Raw genomic sequence first — 23,496 nt, forward strand, 5'->3', positions numbered from 1 at the left:
ATCTGCTACTGTTCCGTATTATAACCACATTATTCTAACTGGAGATTTTAATATCGATTTATTAAAAAACTCAAGAACTAAATTAAAAATGATTGAACTGCTTAATACCTTTAATCTAACTCAGCATATTACGGAACCTACGCGGATAGATATGAACACGAACGCATCTACACTAATTGACTGTATAATTACCGACAATAATCTTTACTGCCAAAGTAGTCACTCTTTTAATATTTCTGAGACTATATCAGATCACTGTTTAATATTTGGAAATTTTAATATACCCATTACCGAATATAAAGAAAAATATATGCAATACAGGAACTATGACAATATTGATTATGAAAAGTTTCAACAAGACGGTCAAGAATTACCATGGGGTACCATCTATTATACAAATAATATTAACACAAAATTAGAATTATTTAATAATAATATTTCAAATCTTATTAATAAACACGCACCCTTAAAACAAAAAAAAACTAAAATTAAGCCTTTTACACCTTGGATTACAGGCACTATTAAGTGTTTGATTAAATTGAGGGATAATGCTCATAAGAAATATTTAAAAAATAAGACGGATGCTCGGCTTAAATATTATCGTGATCTAAGAAATTACACTAAACATGCTATTAACCGTGAAAAAATTTCTTATTTTAAGTCTCTATCTAGTGAAAAGGGTAGTGACTTCTGGAAAGCAGCAAAAAAATTAAATCTCACTCATAGAATAACCTCTGAAGTTCCACCTGAAATTGCGGATCCTATAAAATTTAATAATTTTTTTGCTAGTTGCAATAGAATAATCGACACAACCTCGATAGAAAAAATTTTTTTTTACAATAATAATAGGCACAAAAATATTACTTCAGAACTGAACTTTAAATTAATTAATGAGACATCATTACATAAAATTATACAGTCAATTAAAACAAATGCGGTTGGTGAAGACAATTTGTCAATAAGAGATCTACAACTATGCATGCCGTTTTGTGGGAAACCACTAATGAATATAATAAATACCTGTATTCTTGAGAATGTTTTTCCGGATTTGTGGAAAAAATCTGTCATAATACCTATTCCAAAAAAAACGAATCCTACAAATCAGGAAGACTTTAGACCTATTAGTATTTTGCCGGTTGTTTCAAAAATAGTAGAGAGACATATCTGTAATCAAGTTATTACTTACACCGATTTAATGAAAATTATTCCTGATTGTCAATCAGGTTTTCGTAAAAATTTCAGTACAACTACATGTCTTGTTAAGCTTATTAATGATATAAGACTTTCCCAGGAAATGAAAGAAACAACGTGTTTAAGTCTGCTTGATTTTAGCAAAGCATTTGACACGTTAAATCATAACTTATTACTAGCAAAGTTGCATTATTTTGGACTATCTGAACAATCCGTTAACTTTTTACGTGCTTACCTTACTCAAAGATCGCATTGTGTTGGCATAAAAAAAGACTTTAGTCTGCTAAAATCTCCTTATACTCCTATGACCGCTGGTGTTCCTCAGGGATCAATATTGGGCCCGCTATTATTCTCTTTATATGTAGCAGACATGAATGACGAATTATCGCATTCTAAGTTACAACAATACGCTGATGATTCACAATTGTATCTATCTTTCACCAACGAGAATTATATCATATCCAATTTACAATATAATATTGATATAAATAGGATTGATAAATTTGCTACAGATCATAATCTGAAATTAAATACTTCGAAATCTTGTGTACTTTTTTTTGAATCCAGCAAGGCTCGAGTGACGGGTATTACAAAAAATTTCAAAGTTGAGATCAATAATGTTTTGCTACCTGTAGTTGCTGAGGCCAAAAATCTGGGAATACATGTCGATTCAAAACTTACTTTCAATTCACACATTAAAAATAAACTTACTAATGCATATTGTCGCTTAAAAAAACTAAATATTTATAAAAAATTTCTACCACCTTTTGTTAAATATTACTTATGCAATACACTTATTTTATCATTGTTTGATTATGGTGATATAGTCTATGATGCCTCGTTATCTGCAGGGCTAGCGAAATCTATACAAAAAATTCAAAATTCATGTATGCGATTCTCGTTTAATATACCCTATAGACATCACATTACACCATACCTAAATAGTAATTCTATATTATCAATGTGCAATAGACGTAAATGTCATATGTTATCATTTATTTATAAAGTTTTAAAAACCGGAAAACCACCCTATTTAAATTCACTTTTCAATTCTCATGAACATTCTTATTTTACCAGAAATGTAAATAATTTCAAAGTCCCCCAGCACAGAACTGCGGCATTTCAGAGATCTTTCAGCTTTGTAGCGATTCAATTGTGGCATCAGATTCCTAAATGCGTTCAAGAGCTTTCATATGAAAAATTTGTAAATAGTGTCAAGTCTATATATTTAGAACAACAAAAACAAAACCGTTAGAAATTTAAACGAGTGACTAACCTGCCTGCCTGCTTTCGTCGCCTTTTAGTTTTTAATTTTAATAATAACCTGATGATTTCAACTTAATTTAACTTTTCCCTGGTGCCCTAGCCTTCCTCCTGGTCATTCCCGTTGATTGCATTCTCTTTTTTTGTATTTGAGTATATTTTATGTATTTTATTTTGAATTCTTTGTATTAATCTTTGTATCATTTATGCATGTATATTTGTTTTAAATATTTACAGGGCTGTGCGACACAAAAACATTTACTGTTTTTGTTTTTGTGTATCGGTTTTTTTTATAATCGCGACACAGTCCCATTTACTTAATTTTTTCTCTTTGTTTATTGTGTATATTAATGTTTAAAAAAAAGTAAATAAACTATTTTGATTTGATTTTGATTTTTGAACTGTTAAAAAACTATTACAGAATATCTTTAATTTTTCAAAAACTTTAACACCCTGTATCTTGCGTAAGAGACATTTCCGACCCATAGTGTGCTATATCAAAATTAATATTTCGACGTCCCCTAACATTCCTCGAAAGGATGTGACCAACTTACAGGAATCACCCTGTATATGACATACATCGGGAGTGATTGACATATTGAATTATTTTCGGTTGCTTCTTGTTTCACCGGAAATGACTACAAGTTTTGATTTTTAACTGGTACCCTCGGCATTTTTCTACTTTATTTTGTAGAAAATATTCTGAATAGAATGACATATCATATATCAACTTTTGACATTTTTAGTTAAGAAAAATAGTATTTTAAATTTCAATCTACAGTATGTCCCGGATTGTCTTTACAAGAGGAAAAGCTTTTTTATTGAGATTATGAGAAAAATGCATTCTTCATAAAAAATTTTGCTTGTTTTAAAAGTGTTAATTTCGTTTATACTTTTCCAGATTTCCATACCGTTTTAGAGAAAATTAAGTTTTTATTTTAAGTTTTTAAGGAAAAAAACATGAAAATATACGGTAATCGCAAAACATTTTCCGATACACGTCATCAAACATATCGAAATGGAAACTGAAGCCTATAAACCTGACTAAATGAAATTTTGGCAGTAATGTTTAAACTCGTTGTATAATTTAAGATACCGAGCAGCTCTTCATTTTACTTCATAGAGCAAATGATTATAACAGATATTTTATTTAGATTAAACCTACAAAAAATAGTTTAAAGCGATTTTTATTATCGCCATGTTGGTCACATTGCGCCGCGACCAGCAACGTTGTCGTTTATTATTTGACAATTATAATGTCAGTCATTATTTTGTATAATATTGTGTTGTTGTTGAATCTTTGGAAGTAATTCTGTTTCTTTTTGCCGATTTTCATAGTATTTTTTCAAACATTATGCTTTTAAGTACAAACAGTTCTTTTAAGAACTAAATTTTCGAGTTTTTTATTGCATTTCCTGAAATTGTGTATCGAAAATATGTTTAAGAATTTAAACAGTCGAAGCAAAGCGCTTGTAGCTTTCCTGATTTCGAACGAGAACCTGACTTATAGGTCCTTTATTACCCTTGACTGCAGTCAGAGAAATAAATTTGATTGTTACAACAAATATAGTCTATAAAATGAATAACTTTGAATTTTGACCGTTATTTTTTACCAACATGGCAAATATAAAATCCCTCTGTCAAAAAAGTTACTGATATTCTTTAAATTGAGTGCCTGAACGGATCAGATAGGTAACTCTTTTTACCTACGTGAAATAGAAAAGGAAAATAATAAAACAAGTGACAGTTCTTCCTCTTCTTACAAAAATCAACACGAAATGTCATAATTGTTAAAAGTAAAATGTCATCAGCTTTTGACATTTCTAAATATCAGACCAATGCCGTCTCTAATAGAACAGCCTCGGAGCGAGATTTATGACGTCACGTTAGTTAGATACAACGGATTAATAAATATGTTGTAGAATACATGGAAAACATAATTATTCCTCGTATTTTTGGTTTGTATTTTAAAAATGATATAGTTTAAATGAAATATACATAATATACAGTTAATAAATACAATATATATATATATATATATATATATATATATATATATATATATATATATATATATATATATATATATATATATATATATATATATATATACCTATTTATAGTAATAAATACTTTGAAAAATAAACTATGAACCATACAAATGCAGCAAATGTTTTTCAATATACAAATAATGAATAGGTACATAAATGTAAAATATATTTTAAATTTTGGGGTTTGAAAATCGATCTAATTTAACAAAAAACATTCAATATCTAGGTACTAATTACTATTAATTATTATTACTATTAATTAATTTATGTGTATATGTATTTCGCAAGTATCAATGTTCGAAAAATTATATTTGCAAATAATATAATATAGAAAAAAGGCGTCAGCGATGGCTATGAATTAAAGATCGCTGTCATTTTATATGTAAAATTATTCTAAAATTTTTTGATTTTCTTGGGATTTAGGTTCGGAAAAAACGCTGATTAAATTTTCATTTGGGTTTTCATTATTTTTTTTTGGTTTAAAAAAAAACGTTTCGGCTAACATTATAACCTTCATCAGTGTTGTGTCATATGAAAAAAATAGTGTCGAATATAATCCAAAAAATTACATGTAATAAAAAACGTGACGTCATAAATCTCGCTCCGAGGCTGTTCTATTAGAGACGGCATTGTGTTGCCATGGCCCGCATGGCCGCAAGTTGCTAACCTAAAAAAATTAACACTAGAAAAGCCCGCGGGAACTGTCAAATCCAAAGTTATTCGTTTCACAGACTATACAAGGCACATTATACCTTCAAAGTTATTTCTACTTATTTCGATTTGTAGCGAGTAGGTGCTACCTTAAATTTAAATATTGTTATTGTGGGTGTTAAGTAGTGACAATAAATAAATTAATTACTAAAATATTAATTATTAAATTAAAAATAAAACGTAAAAATCGTATAATAAATATATTGTTTCCCAATTTTACGTTAAGATTCATCTCATAAATCCATCACAATTGTCACTCAAAGTTGATCACGTGCATCGGGAATTGTTTTGTTTCCAAGTCCAAGTTCCAAGTTCTAAAAATCGGAACGCGTTTCTATGGTAATATAATTTCGTTTTCCTTTTTTGATAGATTCTTGTGAATAGAATTTTAATTAACGCCATATTTCTTGCTGTTTTAAAATGTTAGAGAATACACATAAAGAAGAACAGCAAAAAATATGACGTTAATAATATACACAAACAAATTTGACTAACGGACAAAAAATTGCTTAAAGTATATCTCATTCCGTCGTAGGAAGCAAAAAAACACAAAGAACAAAGAAAAAACTATTTAAATATCTAAATGCAACTATTCGAGAACATTTTAGTTTTTTTTTAAAACAGATACATTTACAAAAACCGTTGACGTTTTGTTAAAAAATTAAAAAAAAGTAAATTATTTAGTACCACATGTGGTTCAGTGAGCATTTTATTCCTTTAAGGGAAATGTGTTCCAGATGACGTCGTTGTTACGTTACCTGGCCCATCTTTTGCCTGATATGAAGCAATAAAACGCAGATACGTAATTGTTCCCTAATGTTCCCTAAATGTGACAAAACTTTGCTCACTGGGAATGTCATGAACTCAGAATTTCATTTTCTACCAAATAGAGTTAAAAAATACAGATAGTGCTCTTTAAAAATCAAAAGTTTGAGTCATTTTCGATGAAACAGCAAGTGCCGAAAGCAATTAAAAACGTCAATCAGCGAACATGTCAAAAGTTGACATATGATATGTCATGCGATTCAGAGTGTCATTTTCTATCGAATAAGGTAAAAAATACCGAGGGTGCTATTTAAAAATCAAAAGTTATAGTCGTTTTCGGTGAAACAGGAAGTGATCGAAAACAATTATTGAATGCGTCAATCAATTCTAATTTATGTCCTATACTAACATGCCAAATGCCAAATCTCGTTTTTTTATCTCAAAATATAAAAAAGTTATAGAGGTGAGCCACTTTTGAAAAACACCCGGTATGGTGTTATAACATAAAATTATTTTTAGAATATTTTGACAGTTTTAAAGATATTTTTGAATAATATAAAATATATTTGTATGAATTTTTAGGCCAACACAAATATGGGTACTTGCGTAACCATCAACATGCTCGTCGAGTTGTTTGTTCGAGAAGTAGACACGTTTTTCCCAGATGATGTTAGCAAATATGTAACTGTCACCTCGGCGATTTTTGCCGACGACGAATTACAACGGAACGGATCCAACAGAACGACAATAGAGCACGTGGATGCGACCAGTACTGAGAGCTTATTGGATAGCCCGAAACCAAATTTGCGAAGGAAAAAGCCGGCAGCTCCTGTTCCGCCCACAGGAAGAAGTGCTCAAGATAGTGACAGTGTTCCAGAAAGACCGTCAGGTTCCAGTTATCCCTCAGGTGAAGTAATATTCAACGAAAACGATGCGTGATAAGTTTTCTTTGAATATATTTTCCTGTCCAGAGTGTTTTGATATTTGTCGACATTAGGGACACGGGAATTCAATTAAACTGTGTTAAAGAAATAAAGAATTATTAAAAAATATTATTCTTAGAAATTATTTTTCCAAAAAAGTGGTCATCATATACTTATAAAAGAGTATACTGTGTATATTATATGAATTCTTGTCCCAAGATTGAGGCATATATAAAGGGTATAAAGTCTATCCTTAGGTTGGCTGGCATTTTCTGCGCTTGCCCGACGATTGAGTACTCTGGTTGAACTGTTTTAAGTCATGCTTGACAGATTATCAAAACTCTTTAAAATAAAACACAAAATCGTCAAATATTATTTAAAATACAAACACACATTATAGAAAGAAAAACGACAGTGCTGCGTCCAGTTGGCTTGGAAATGATCGATGACGTTCCCCATATACTTTTACATATAAAATGACAACGATTTTCATTTCATAGCCATCGCTGACGCCGTTTTTTCGATCATATTGTATATCTTACTAATTAAAATTAGTGATAGAATAGCTCGAGCGAAAATTGGCTCGAGTACTCGATTATTGAAATAACCGACATCGCTCGACTAGAGGGCGATGAAGTGACGAGTTACGAGCGACGAACGCAAGCGATCTCAGAATGAAATAAATTAAAATCCAATTTTAATGTGATATACTCCATACAAGGGCGAGCAAATTTGCTACATACATTGCAGGTAGCAGATTTTTTATCATTATTTTTCTTAAAATATCTTCAAACAACAGATTGTTTTTTTTTTATCTAGGCAGCATATTTAACTATGGGACTATATGACATTATCCGTTACGTATCTGAGTGACATAATTCTACAACCTATATCGACAATGATTTAAACGAAACTAAATTCATAAATCATCCCGTCTCTGATCAAGCGAATTCCTCGTCGCTCGTCGCTTGCCACTCATCATCGAAAGAATATGCACTGCGCAAGCAGATTACTGCTTGGCATTAGCGGAGAACAAGGGAAGGCGTACAATTAATCTAGCGAAATTTCGCCCGAGCGGTCGCTCGATTAGTGACATCGCTTGAAACGCGAGTATTATCGAAATTCATGGGGTTTTCCCATCACTAATTAAAATACAGACTGCAGATTTAGAATCACCAGGCCGGTATATTATAGAGTACTGCCATTGATTTATCTGCTACTTTGGAGTGAAAATAGTGAATACTAGACTTTCAATTAATTTTAATATTACTGAAATGCAGCTAAACAAATATGACATAGATAAATGAAACAAGTTTAGATTGGAAAGTACCCATAATGACAATGTAAATATTATTGCGCGCTATTCTTGCAACGGTCGCTCTCCAAAGCTTTTGATAATTTCGGAGCGGTTCGGCTTTTCCCGGAATTATGTCGCCAAATATTATTTATTCAAATTTATTATTATTTTCTTTTAATTTTTAAATAAAATACAGTGTGTTGCATATAAGAAACTTTATTTTATATAAGGACATGTATGAATACTTATGAAACATTGGAAACCGACGTTATGCCTGTATCTGTGTATTAACAGTTCACACAGCTTAAATTTTTTTAATGCCACTTTTTCACAATTATCAGTATTATCACGGGTTTGAGTAAATAAAATTTAAATTAAACTCACAAGATAGCAAAATTACTTTGAAAATGGATGCTTTAAACACTTTTCGGTATTTTTTCAATGAGGGCGGTTTAAATTTTGAAAGATTTTATAATTTTTGAAGATTCTGACTTTGACAAGAGAAAATTATTTCTGTTCTTTAATACATTTATTTGAGAAAAGAGAAAGATGAAGAGAAAATGTCAAAAGTTGATATATGATATGCCATTCTCTTCAGAATGTCATTTTCTACCAAATAGAATAAAAAAATACCGAGCGTTATTTAAAAATCAAAAGTTGGAGTTCGAGTATTGTTTAATAATAATAATAGCTCCCGTATATAGCGTTTAACGCCTTGGGAGTAGCAAGGTACAGCTTGCTATACTAGAGCCGTTCGGTATACAAGGAAGGTAATGTGGCTAGCACTACGCTTCAACCGCCTATTATTACCTCAGGATTGTGAATCCCAAGTACTCATTTAAGGCTGAGTCGCCCTAGGTAACCAAACTATTTTTATTTTAATAAAAATAGTCGGCTGATGAAATGCCGGGTGTGGGAATCGAACCCACATCTTGAGATTGGTAGACGAGAGCCTGTACCTCTACGCCACCGGGCACCTCGAGTATTATTTAAAAATCAAAAAAATAGTTGATCCTGTCGCTAGGTGGCAGTGCAATTAATTTTTAGGTTAGAAAGTTGCTACTAGTTATTGCCAGATGGCGTTAAATCAGAATTTTTTTGTAGTTTCCATAGTTTCCAACGGCCTGCTAGTAAACATTTTCAAGCTTAAAGTACCACAACACAATTCATTTAGACTAAAGCTTGATTTTCATGCATCCGTTGTCCGACGATACGTTGATACGATATTAATTTTATTGGTTGTATTTAAAGGCTTCGATTGGTTAACCGTTTCTAACCAACCGAAGTCTGTAAATTCAACCAATGAAATTAATATCGTATCGTCGGACAACGGATGCATGAAAATCAAGCTTAAAAAAACTGATAATACAAAACTAAAGTGTCAAAACGAATGACAATATCAGGAAATAAAGAAATAAGTGCGACAACTTGACATTTTTTGCAATAGAGCTACCACCTGAATACCCAGCGCGAAATTTAAATTCCAGTTAGTCAGCACGGCGCCGAATATATCCATGGTTGGCAACAATGAATTTAAAAATCGCAAGGTTAATCACGTGACTAAAAGTTTATTTGGTATGAACTGTATATAAACCTACCTTTACTAGTGAAAAGTTGTTCCATTATTCTTTTATGTTTTTAGTCTAGAAACGATTGCGTTTTTTCTTTACTTTTAAGATTTACAATAATGCCATTCCAATTAAGTCCTAATACAATGTCTTTCTCAAATCTTACAAACATTCATGTTGATTTGATGATTTTAGAGCAAAAGTTTAGAAGTATATACGCGATTTATAAATATTTATTGTTAACAAAATTGTTTAGTGTTAGTATATTAAACTTCACTATTTTCTAATTCGAGAACGTATTAGAGAGAGAGTCTTTATAACATTTCATTTAAATTTACAGGGAGCTCTACGTTAAACAGACCACCGAAAGGTCGCGAACAAACCAAAACGAAAACTGTCACGTCGGTCGGAATAAACACGGAAGAGAAAGAAAACGATTGCCAGCTGTCGAGGAGGCGTAGTTTCTCGAAGGACGATATCAAGGCCCTAATACCCGCCGCAAATCAAGTGACCATCGTCAAAACCGTCGCTGAAACTCTGTCGGGTTCGGTGGTTACCGTAGGGGGATTGAATCACTTAGTCGGCGATACTAACGCCACCAAGGTGGTCACTCAGGCAGCTACAAGCGTCTCAAAGGCGCAGCCCGTGCAAAAGCCGGTAGCGCAGAACGCCGAAGATGACAAGAGTTTTAGAACGACAGCTACTCATCAGATTCGACCGCCACCTGAAGGTATGTTGTTTACTTTTTTTTTTGAATTTGTACTACACTCACCGGCACGAAAAACGGGCACCTTAAAATTCTCATGTATTTTAAAGTTTTATGTATTGTGTTTTAGTGAACCGATTTTGATGATTTTTTAAGCAATTTGTAGCTAAATTATTTGGACTGACTTGATTGGACATCTGTCAATTATACGAGCAAAAACAAAATGTTAATATATTGGTGAGTGTTTGAAACACCCTGTGGAGTACGTTAACAAAGCAAGGAATATAACATTGGTATTGACTATGTCTAAACACTATTTTATACATCTGTTGACTAGTATTGACATTCTAGTCAACAGATGTATAGAATAGTGTTTATGATTTATGTAATGTCACTGCCTTCAAAAAATCATATTCTTGTCTGTTGACCCGTTACTCTGGCGATATTGTTTTAAATCCACAAGTTGATCTCTACCATGATCAATTAAAAGGGCAATAGTCGATACTTCAGAACTTAAAACCATCCCTACTAGAGTAAACGTCAATAAAATATATAATATAGGTTTGTTCCAACCAGCATTTCGGGATCGATCGTTTCGAAATCGTACTCGAATCGGTTTTCTTGCACTTTGTTAGCATGCGCGGACTTTGTTAGCATCGCGGACGAATAGTTTCGTGGCGGTGCAAAAAGTATCAACGCTTTGTGGATTGTTTTGTGTCAAGCGTGCGTGTATCAATCGGTTTCTTGTTTTTGTCTAGAATTTCATAACATTATGTTTGCAATTTGCAATAATAATAATTATTATTCTTGAAATGGAGAATCAGAATCCAGTAATTGTTGGTAAGTGTTGTTTTAACTGTATACTCACTAACTCACTTACCTATCCTCTCTTTTATGATCCTGTTATGCGTAGTTTACAGTTATTTCAGCAGTGATCGTCACTCATCCTTAATTATTATCTATAGATAATTATGAAAGTGTACAATTTAAAATTTCCGAAAGATTTACTCCACACAAACTCACAAGCAAAAGTATAACACACACGTCTTCGAATTCGTAAAAAATAACCAAGACAGCAGCATCAGCCGGACGCAGGACCAGAATCAGCTGTTAAAAATCGATAATACCTGCCAATATGCTTTAATGCGCAAGTCAGCCCAAACAGTTCTCAATTTGGACCATGTAACGAAATTACCGTTCTGAAATCATAACTAAACGATAGGTACCAAGGTAGGTTGGTACGCAAATAGGATCGTCCGATAACCGTCAAATCTCGGTTGGAACACATTTGAATTACTGCGCACGAGCTTTGAATAAAAAGATTAAGGAAGGAGCATAATGCTATCCATGTATTCATGCATGGTGGGCGAAAAAAGGACTCTAGGGTGGGAATCCTTGACAGTTCTGTTTGACGATTCGTTTGACATATTTGAATTTGATTTGAAATTTTGTGGATTTGTCAGTCTTTACGGAGCTTATTTTATGTTGTTTATTATTTATTCTACTACTGATAGTTGTATAAAGGTAGTAAATCTAGATGAAAATTGTGGCAGAACTTAAATTAACAGTGACACTATTGCGATTTATCGAAAAAGACTGTAAAATAGTTGGTTGTGTAGCGTGCGGTAGATCTCGGTCAAAAATCGAGTGAAATAATGGAACAACATTTTTGCTAGTAAGTGGCTATACAGGGTGTCCCAGAAATAAGTGCAGATATTTTAACTGGTAGTATAGTTCAACCCCAGAAACACGCCTATGAGGTTTTTTTTGCGAAAAAAAAATGTTGAAAAGTTGATATTTTTCTTGACATTTTCCGGAAAATGTTGAAAAACTTTTGAGTGCCACTGTTCACTCCCCGGGAAATTCGTTTACCGGACATAGAGAGTGTCGGAGAGAATGCAACGTTGCCACCTCCTACCATACCCACATTCTGCATGTTTATCTATAAATTCAATTATTTTAAGTTGCTACAGAAAAAAATACGAAAATTAATTTTATTCATATTAGTGTAGATTGCTCTACTAATTCTAGAGAAACGCGCAATATTTTAAATACTTTTTACAGTGGAGTAAACTGAAAAAATAAATCTTAACAATTATAGCTTCTTTTTTCGCCATATTAGGAAATATTTTCAATCGTTTCAATAAACAATTATAACCTTTAATGTTTAGTTAGAGCTTACCCTTTTAATGAAAGTGTTTTTTATCCAGCACACATATACGTAAACACATACACACCAAATATCTATTAAACTGAACATCACAAACCTATCACATGATAACAATGATAATAATCACACACTAAACTCATAAATACAATAAAAAATGTTAAAAAACTTGATTTAATAACTACTTATATCCGGAGGCTGATGGTAGACAGTCCGGGGTTTTCTTCGACATTTCTTCAAAACCGACGCAACCCCGACAACGATTTCGAAAACACTGAAGGAATTACAAATTACAAATTTTTATTTAGAAATTTTTTACCTTAGCGTCCTCTACTGGACTGATGTATTACTATTATGGGTCAACGTTTTGGTGGTTGTATAAAGATAGATAAATCAATTTTCTAAATGTTTAATGTATGGAGTAGGGATATCCCAAAAAATAAAATAAAAGTACAAGAAAGGGTATACCCAAGAAAGAATTAAGGTAAAATCAAAGAGTATTCTACGTTATCTAAAATATAAAAATATGGGAAGCACCGACAAAAATCTGACACCTGATATCAAAGTGATAAACAAACATCGGCGCATGCGGCAGCGAGCACTTACACTTAATTTTTCAGTTCATTGCTAGATGGCCTTTTACTAGGGATGCACTGCAAACAAATATTCCAGCAAAACTAAAGTGTTTTTTCTTATTCTAAATTCTAACAAATAAATAAACCTGTAAAACTGTATAAATAAAATCGGTCTTCGATTTAAAAAAAAAGATCGATTATACCAAAAAATCGTTTGATAAAAATCACGTCGATTTGATAATAATCGATTCGAATCGTACATCCCTAGTATGGTGTGTAGTTTAAGGTTATGTTTAAGGTTAATCGTGGGTTATTAAACTCGCACAAAAACAAAACAGAAAACAACAAAAAACAATGCAAACAATGCCAAATAAACCTGTAAAAAAGTACTTTTATTATTCAAAATGAAATATCATATAATTCAGTTGGTATACGAATATTTTTTGATTTATTTATAATGTTTGGTGTCAAAAATATGTGAGAAATGAGGTAAACAGTTTAAATGTCTTAATAAATTCGTTTTTAATTTATTAACCTTTCAGGTATCTACCTAATGGTAGGAAGAAATTAATTATGTAATGGTAGGAAAAATAATTTCACTTTAATTATGTATTAGAAAATCAGTAATCTTAAATTAGGATGCATCAATGGAGAAGAAGGCAATTGTAATCACAATACAATAATAGATCTACAAATACCAAGCAATACATTAAATCAAAAATCTCAGTAACACTGTTATTATGTACTCCCTGTGGTCTTATTAAGTATAAAGTTTTGTTTTACATGAAAATAATTATCCCATTTAATTATGCATTAAATTTTAGTGTCAGTTTATTGATAGCTCGATTACCAGTCAAATAGTTTCGATGTTTTCTATACTATGAAGAAAATTTGATCTGATTAGATTAATTCAGATGTAAATTTATGTTATACGGTAAGATATTTTTAAACAAACCAAGAAAGTTCTCTTCAGACAAGTTCTGGTCTGAAATTGCAAATATTAACGAAAAAGTTATACATGTAGTTTTCTATTCATAAATGATATTATTGATTTTATTCTAGGTGAATGTATCGAGTCATATATTATGCAGAATATATGGTAAACTAACTAAAAGTGCTAACAAAATTTCTTAGGAAGTTATCGATATACCTAATTATTAGAAGCTGTAACAAATGTTCAAAGAGTCAGAGTATACTTTATTAGAAGTGTGTTAGATAGAATTATACACTTTAAAGAAAATATCTTTTATTATTGCAGGTAATGCATATTGTGTAATGCATATAATATGTGAAATCTATTATTACATACAAAGATTGAAAATTATTTAAACAGCTACCTGTATGTTGTCTCACAATCTCATTTAGTGAATGGGTTATTAAAAATTGAACATATTTACACACAGAATATTGTGGATATGGATATCTGGAAAGCATGTTATAACCATTTTTATTTTTAGGATTTATGAAATGATTACATAAATATACTAACAACAAATTGCAATGCATCTGTATATTAGAGACAAAGATGAAAGAGAGTAACAAGAATATATGTATTCAAAAGAAAAATATCAAGACCATTTGTAGTAATTAAAATTAAAGAATAAAATACATAAAATGTACCATATGATCGAAAAAAAAACGGCGTCCAGTTGGCTGGGAAATGACGATCAATGACATTTCCTATATAAATTTACATATAAAATGACAGCGACCTTCATTTCATAGCCATCGTTGACGCCGTTTTTTCTCGATCATACGGTAGTTTATGTGTGAACAAATTCTCATTTCATATAAAAATTGGAGCTCTATCTAGAGTATATTTGAATATAAATGTTTTTATGTATTGGAAGGGGGACTGTAGTTTTCAAATATAATAAAGAAAATAGACTAAAAAAACATGTGTGTAAGTTCTTTTTTAAACTATTCTGTAGTTACGTAAATGTGTTTCAAATAGGTTGCTTTTCACAATAAAGTCAATACACAGTAATTATGCTTTACTTTTTCAAAACACACTCTTGTTTTTTATTATCAGAGAGTTATTAATATTAGAAAATTTAGTTACATGAATATAATAGGAGTAAATATTATGTTTCAAGTTTCAAATAATTAGAATATATTATGAGTCATAATAGCTTAAATATGATTGCTAATAAAATACCTAGTTTATACACATTTAGATATATCTCTTTAAATATAAATTAGTATTGCCACCATGCGATTAATGGGAAATACAATATGGTCGTGAAAAAAAAACGGCGTCAGCGATGGCTATGATATAAAGATCGCTGTCAATTTATGTGTAAAATTTTATGGAGAATGTCACCGACCGTTATTTTCAAGCCATTCTGGACGCCGTTTTTTTCGACCATACGGTATTTCTAGGTATGGAATTATGTCTCTAATATGTAGTTAGGTAATTTTTTCCATTTGCCTATTGTTAATTATAACGTCGTCAAACTATAAAATTTGCTATATTTTTTACTTAAATTTTTTTAGTAATATCAGAACATGTTTTGAATAGTTTAATTAGTAATAAAGCTACTAACATGTTCAGTTATTTTTTTTCTATAAAGCTTTTTGATAAAAAATAAGTATACCTGCTAAGACGTTAAATTGCCTGAGAAATTACGATCGATGCCATTTACCATCCACTTTTACACAATAAAATGCCATCGATCGTAATTTCAAAAGCAGAAAACTTGCCGCCGTTTTTTCCAATGAAATGGGCGGTGGGGAGAAAATTACAGATTCCTGTATTATATTAACGACTAACGACATTATTAATCGCATGTACACAAAGCATGTACACTATTAGAAATCGATCTAATTTCTAATATTATCGAGCTTTTAAAATTCGAGAAAGTGATCGGAGATTGTGTTTAAAGTGTTGTGAAATGTTCGTTAGTGCATATTTTTGTGTCGGTAATCGGTATCGGTATAGGCAAATCACGATGGAGTATAGAAATCCGGAGAAGGTGGATATGCTAAGAGCATAGGTACTTTCTGGCAGGGGAAAGCGCTGTAGAAGCTCGGAGACTTTATTCCGAAGAGTATCCGAATAGATAAATCCCTAATGCTCGAACCTTTGTAAGTATGGTTCAGCATTTGAGGGATTCGGGAAAAGCAACGAAGAATTGCTGCAAAACGTTAAAAATTCCATGCTCAGAAGAAGGAGAGCATGTATTGGAAATGGAGGTCGTCATTTTGAACAATTATTATAATAGCATGCAGTCAAGAAGCGAAGGGTATACCGGGTGGTGCATCATCGTTGGAAATATAGGATATCCCATGCAAATTTTGAACTGTCGAGATATTGGATCCCCTTGTGCAAATTTGTAATGTATCTTTAAAAACCATTTACGATTTAGCTCTAAAATTAATAGGGGAGCCAATATTTCCACAGTTGAAAATTTGCATAGTGTTGTTAAGAATTGTAGTGAAGTGATGTTATTAAGTGTAGTGTTATGTGCAGTTTTAAGAGTGGTAAAATGGAAAAAAAGAAAGCTCTGCAGTTGTATCTCTCTGCTATAGGGATATCTTTTTTTATTGTTTGGTAAGTTTTTTTTCTTTTAGTTTATTTTGTGTAATGTGAAAAGTAGGGCTACTGGCGATCACCCACTTAAAAAAAGTAACGCACCTCTGCAGAACCTCTTGGATGGTGTGGGATTTTGCAAGTACTTTTTAAGTCTTTCTAGTCGATGTGGCAACAGCGGGCGCGAATAAGCCGAGATCCGCGAGATCTTCCCCGCGCCGGGGGTTCCGCGAGATTCCCCGGCGGCTCTCAAAATGTCGCAATTTTTTTTTTAAACTTTCAAAGTTAAATAACTCGGTTATTTTCAATCTATTTTAAAAATGGTAAAGAGAAAATATGTTTCTTTTGGCCAGATCTACCACCCCTTAAAATATCTGCACTCATTTCTGGGACACCCTGTATAATATACATACGTATAGTGAACCGATCATTTATGAAATTCGCTTAAATTAACTAATTATATATTTTTTCTTGCATCTTTGCTTTTATTAGGTTTATTCTCACAGCTGTAAGAAACATATTTCCAACAGATAATCATGCGCAATAGGGTAAAACGCGTTCGCACAGAAAATTCTGATTGTTAGCTGACAGTCAGACCTGTTCGCGGATCTTTTGCAAGTGCGCGGCGCATGCGTATTGCGACCCGACGTCATTAATTGGTAAACTTAACATACAAAACGTGTGCTGTTTTTGTTTAATGTTTTTTTCTTCAAAAAATAAAGAAAAGAAATGAGCCATTTTGAATCTTCTGAAGAATCTGAGGCGTCGGAATTTTCGGATATAGACACAAACCTAGAAGAGCTGATGGAGGAACGGATCAGACCCAAGAATCAACATTACAAAGCATTAAAACATTAAAAAGAACAAAACCAAAAACCTTAAAAGATATCTTTGGTTAATTCCCTGTTCGTTTTCTTCTTTATTCATTATTACGTAGGAGTTAAAATTAGTGGTATTATTAGATCAAAAAAGAAGAGTAGGGGATTCTCTGTTCGCACAGACAGTTTGAAATCGACAAGAAACTGCATTATTTGAGACCTGCGCATTAACACCGGTTTGGAAGAAGTCACAAACATGTTTAGTTTAGTTTAGTTTAGTTTATTAATTCCTTTTAATATAAATACATGGTACTTAGATTATAGGATCGTCGAAAAATATATACAGAAAACAACAATTTTTGACATAAAATCATACAAATACAAATATAAAACAAATATATACCGTTTTTATACACAAACAAAAACAATTATAAAGAAGAATATTATTATATATCAGCTGACAAGCCTGGAATTTCCGGCTCCCGGAAGAATTCGTCTAGGGTTGACTTGATATAAAAAAATTCTTTAAATTAAACTTATTTTTTTTTGTTTAGGTTTAGAGAGTTAAACTCTACGGACATCCTTCTCATTTTATTTAAACACGTAGTCGCAACATGTCGCCAACATGTTGGGAACACGCTGTGAGAACAAACCTATTTACTACTTGTCAAAGATTAGATGTCAAAGAATTTAGATACGTCGATTTAACTTACCTGCTTCAGTAGCGCATCGGATGTTTGTGTTAATAAATAATTAACACAAATAAAAATATAACAATTTTAATAACTACCAACATTTATTCACAACGTAAAATATAACAACAAATTATTGAGTCTACCCCACGTCTACCCAACTTACTACCCTACGTCTACACAACCTACCGTTTAACACTTTTTAAATAAAATTAGAACGGCACTGATAAACGGGAAATTAAGTCGGCCATATTTGAGTCCCTTCGTGGTGAATCAAGATTTTTGATATGCTCCTTCCTTAATCTTATTATTCAAAGTGCACGAGCGTGATCGTTCGGTAACGGTTCTGCGGCGGGTTGGAACAAACCTTATGACTTTTCAGTGACAGTCTTATTCAAAAGCGAATATCTCCAATAAAAATAAGGCTATTGAGATGAATCAAAAAACAAACTATCGAGAAAAGACGTACCTCGATGATAAAATTAAGTTCCGTGCTTTTTGAACCTATTCTACAGGGTGTTTCAGACTTTCACCAAAGTATCAACATTTTGTTTTCCCTCGTATAATTGACAGATGGAAACTTTCATTTTTAATTTAAAAAAAGATTCTAAAAAGTCAAACAATATTAACAAATTGTTTAAAAAATCATCAAAATTGGTTCACTAGAACAAAATATATTAAACTTTAAGATTCATCAAAATTGTAATGTAACTCGCATATTCTTCCTAACCAACTCGCATATTCTTACATTAAGGTTATTATCGAAATGTAGACAATCAACACATAGTATAATAAAAGGCTTTTTAATTAACACAAAAATATTTTTTGGGGCTCCTTTACTGGGGATTATCCGTTGAGAAGTCTGCTCAAGGAGGAATATATGACAGTAACAGTTGTCTGCCATTTTAATTCAAATCAGTCAATTTTTTATATTGTCTGTTAAAATCGTTCCTTCTGGCTGGACATACAGAGGTAATGGTTAGATTAGGTTAGGCTGCTGGGGTTTGGGATACTGTTTGATCCCTCACTCGGAGACCTTGGCCCCATTGCGATATCCCTGTATTATTGTACCAAACCTACTTCTCGTTCTTTTTTGCGTTAAATCACTTCTAACTCTTTGCTCTTAAGTTCCTGATGTCGCTGATGTTGGCTTCTGCTGCTTCCTCTAGCCCCTCTAAAAATTCGTGCCCTAAAGTTTTAAAGCGTCGGTTATTCAGTGCCGAATAGTGGTACATCAGGTGCTCTGTGGCTTCTTCCTCTCCGCATTCTCTGCAGTAGTCGTCGTTGGAAATCTCCCATCTCACGAAGTTTATGTGTTTATGCCCGCGGATCAGCTTCCAGTGACGATACCTACAATTATGCGTACTAGGTTCTTTTTGTGCTGTAGTAGTTGTTATGTCTTTTTGCTATCTACCACCTCAATCTAGCGCAATCCTCACGGTGTTACCACGTCTCTTGCTGCTTGGCCTTGATGGTAGTTCCTTACAGAGGTAATAGAAACTGCTGTTTCTATTAAGAAATCGCAGCGGAAACACTAGGCATCTTCTGACTCTCTTAAGTTTTAACCAGATAACTTTATCTTGTGGAAACACATTTTCTGTTTTAATATACAAGGTGGTTCAAAATGTATTCTGGAAACTTCGGCAACATATTCTGCAGTTAAAAATAAGTAAAGAAGTTTGTATAAATGTATGTTCTAAAATGCTTAGTTTCGAAGATACAGGGTGTAGAAGTTTCATTTTTATTTCGATTTTTTCCAAATAATTTGTGAAGTAAAGTCAATATTTGGATGAAATTCTTGTCTGGGATTTTGTTGACATGAGCAATTTGATTTAGATGTCAATATGACTTCTATTTGTTGAAGGCGCCACCTACATATTTTTAACTGGTTTGAAGAGTAATAACTTTTCGTTCGTACCGATATAAAAAATCACGCAAATGTTAATTTTTTCACTCATTAGTTTTATACAGGTACGGACAAAAAGTTATTACTTTTCAAAACAGTTAAACACACATATAGGTGGCGCCCCCTACAAATAGGAGTCATATTGACATCAAAATCCAATTTCTCGTATCAAAAAACTCCCAGACGCTAATTTTCATCCAAATATTGACGTTACTTCAGAAATTATTCGGAAAAAATCGAAATAAAATGTAACTTCTACACCCTGTATCTCCGAAACAAAGCATTTTAGGACATACATTTATACCAACTACTTTACTTATTTTTATCTGCAGAATATGCTGCTGAAGTTTCCGGAATACAGTTCGGGCCACCCTGTATATGGTGTTCTTAACACAGTCAAATTTTGTATCAGGTTTAACAAGTCCTAGTCAGAAACCAGTAGCGGCACCGAGGCAGTCGTTAATGGCCGACAACAAGAGCACCAACGTCGTCGCCCGAAATCCTTCCCAAAGAAATAGCAGCGGCGACCAGACGAACAAGGCTCCGATCAGTTCTGTAGAACTGGCCGACGTCCAACTGCGCAGACCGGAAGTGGACCGACCGGCAAAACCAGAAATACCAGCAAGGCCTGCTAGTTTAATACCGGCCAAAAGGTATGATAATGACAGGGTAATTCACTAATAATTAATATTTCTAAAATTCTTATTAAAAATAGCAGAAAGGGTTAAAAAGAGTGTTGGGATGATATGTGACTTTGAATTTTTAATTTTTTATAAGTAAAAATCCTTATTTAACAATATGTGATACAAAAGCCAAAGCAATAAGACTGTAAAAAGACTCTGGCTTTTGTGTTACAAGTTACAAGCCAGGTCTCTTTGGGTTCAATGGACGCCTTTTTTAAATTTAACAATATGTAGTTGAATAAACAACTAAAGCTTGATTTTTATGCATCCGTTGATGCGATGGTCCGACGGCACTCTGATTGGTCATAGCGTTGTGGCGTCACTTTTCATCCGTAAATTTTTTACTCCAGCCCGTCGGAGAAAGATCGTACGATAACGGTTATTTTGGCACATTTTTGACAAGTTAAATCTAACAATGTAATAAAAATGTAATAGTACAAGAGCTAGCAACGTCGGAAAAACCAGAATTTTAAGAAAGTTGGTTGTTTAATATTGCTATGCTCTCCTGACCAAAGTGTGGGCCGCCTGGCTGCCGGTATAATACTACGGTTCACTACTGCGCATCACATCTGTACAGTGTATCCCGTTTTCGTGTGTTTATGGGATTTCTAGTTTATGAGTAGAGATACAATGATGCGATTTTCACATTACTATGCTACTTTTTTATGAAACTAAATATGCTACACATAGGTTTTGCCTAGCCTCCTTAATTCTTGAAATGCAGGGCGCATTTTTATGTAGCAAGTCTATGTGTAGCATATTTAGTTTCTTTTTTTAGTTTTTTTTAGCATTTTTAGTTGAAAATATAAAATGACACCAATCACAAGCAAATCGTATATCCGATGAACGGAGGCATGAAAATGCAATAAATTTAAAAACTGCGTAAGTTTCTAACCAATCGAAGTCAATAATAGATAACAATAATAATTCAACCAATAAAATTAATATCGTGTCATCGGATAACGGATGCATGGAAATCAAGCTTAAGAATACTAATAATTTTTTGTCCTTTTATATAGCAATATATTATTATATTGCAATTATCAAAGTTAGATACATATAAAATTAGTGGGAAAATACATTCAAGGTCTCATGTTGTAATACTTAACCAGGCTTTATTTGTAATCGTCTTAAAGATATCTTTTATTCTGATAAATTATCTATTTGCTTAATTGTGTTGTACTGTTCTTCATATGTATATCTTATAACACATCTATATCTATTAATACATTATACAAATTTAAATATTAAATATATTGACTAAATTTCTAAACACTATAATCACTTCATATTTTTTTTATTTACCATATTTTTTTACTATAATATCAAAGAGCTTGAAAATATTTCAAAGAACTAATTCAGGTTGTACCTGGAAGGTCTGTACTAGATTCTAACGTAGTATAAATCGTCTAAAAGAGCCTTCATATAAACTATTCAGTGAGGGAATGTATGATTTCAATAAACTGTGTCAAAAAAATGACAAATTAAAAATTAATTTTTGAGTTAAAATTTCGTTCATCTACAGTTAAAATGTTAGTTTAAGTGGTTCGATGTTTATTAAGTATGAATGTCGATGGTTCAAATCCCGCTTCGGGTATGGTTGATTGTTGTACCTCTATCTGCATTGTCTTATAGCATAAACGCTTAAATATTATACAGGGTTAGTCTTCTTAAGTTATAATATAAGTGGAAATATGTTTAGGTATATTTCGACCCCAGAAACACGACTATGAATTTCTTTTCGCGAAAAAAAAAATTGAAAATTTCGAATTTTTTGAAAAAAAATTTGGAATTTTTTTAAATTTTTAATTAAAAAACATAATATCTTCATAATATGGCACCGTAGGTAGTAGATTAAATTTACAAGAAAGAAAACCCAGAAAAGATCCAATGGTTCTCAAAATTTAAAAGAAAAATCATTTTTTTTAATTTTTAAAGTAAAATATTTCAGTTATTTTGGACTTATTTGAAAAACGGTAAAGAGTTTCGCTTTTGTCGAGATTTACCAGCCCTGCAAATAATTGCACTTATTTAAGACTCACCCTGTATAAGATAAAATTTATTAATTGTATAAGTAAATGTCGAAAGATAAGTGGTCAATAACTAACGTAGCCTAACTAATAATAATTGAAATTCAAACTACTCTACCTATACCGGTCATTCTATACCCGTGGTCTCTACTCTAAGAGAAAGATAAAACAAAGTTGTCTTATGTGATTATAACCAGTTGATAGACAGAGATGTTAAGATATGCAAAATTTTCGATCCGGTAGGCATGATTTAAGGTTAGGAAGATAAAAATCAGAATTGAATTGGCAAACCAATAGAATGTAAAATATTTCATGAAGCGTTAGAACTGTAGCACAATTACTTTAATTATTGATAAACCGCTTAATTCTTGCTGCTGAAACGCTTTTTTAATCGTTATTAAATATTTTAATGGAAAACCGGCAATACCGCATAGAAAAACTGTATCTTATCACTCTTGAACACTTTTGATTTTTTATTAGGGCCATACAAACCACAGATTTAGGATGACTAGGTCTGTATAATAAATCTTTATACGCATTGAAAGGGTCATATTCTTTTAATGCTGCAGATGTATGAATTGAATTATAGGCTTGATGCATTCTCCGCCGGTGCTGCCA

General features: G+C 32.2%; 1 protein-coding gene across 2 annotated transcripts in view; it reads left to right on the forward strand.

Moving 5' to 3' along the window:
* Nucleotides 1-23,496, forward strand: part of LOC115878492 (rho GTPase-activating protein 17-like) — a 49,911-nt gene that overhangs the window by 20,813 nt on the left and 5,602 nt on the right. For both annotated transcript variants that reach the window (XM_030895022.1, XM_030895023.1), the window contains exons 9-11: nt 6,564-6,888; nt 10,110-10,499; nt 20,578-20,818. In XM_030895022.1, coding sequence (XP_030750882.1) covers nt 6,564-6,888; nt 10,110-10,499; nt 20,578-20,818 — 956 coding nt within the window. The remainder of the gene's footprint in view (nt 1-6,563; nt 6,889-10,109; nt 10,500-20,577; nt 20,819-23,496) is intronic.

Source organism: Sitophilus oryzae, unplaced genomic scaffold, assembly GCF_002938485.1.
Source record: "Sitophilus oryzae breed Bouriz unplaced genomic scaffold, Soryzae_2.0 scaffold_1515_pilon_pilon, whole genome shotgun sequence".
Lineage (NCBI taxonomy): Eukaryota > Metazoa > Arthropoda > Insecta > Coleoptera > Curculionidae > Sitophilus > Sitophilus oryzae.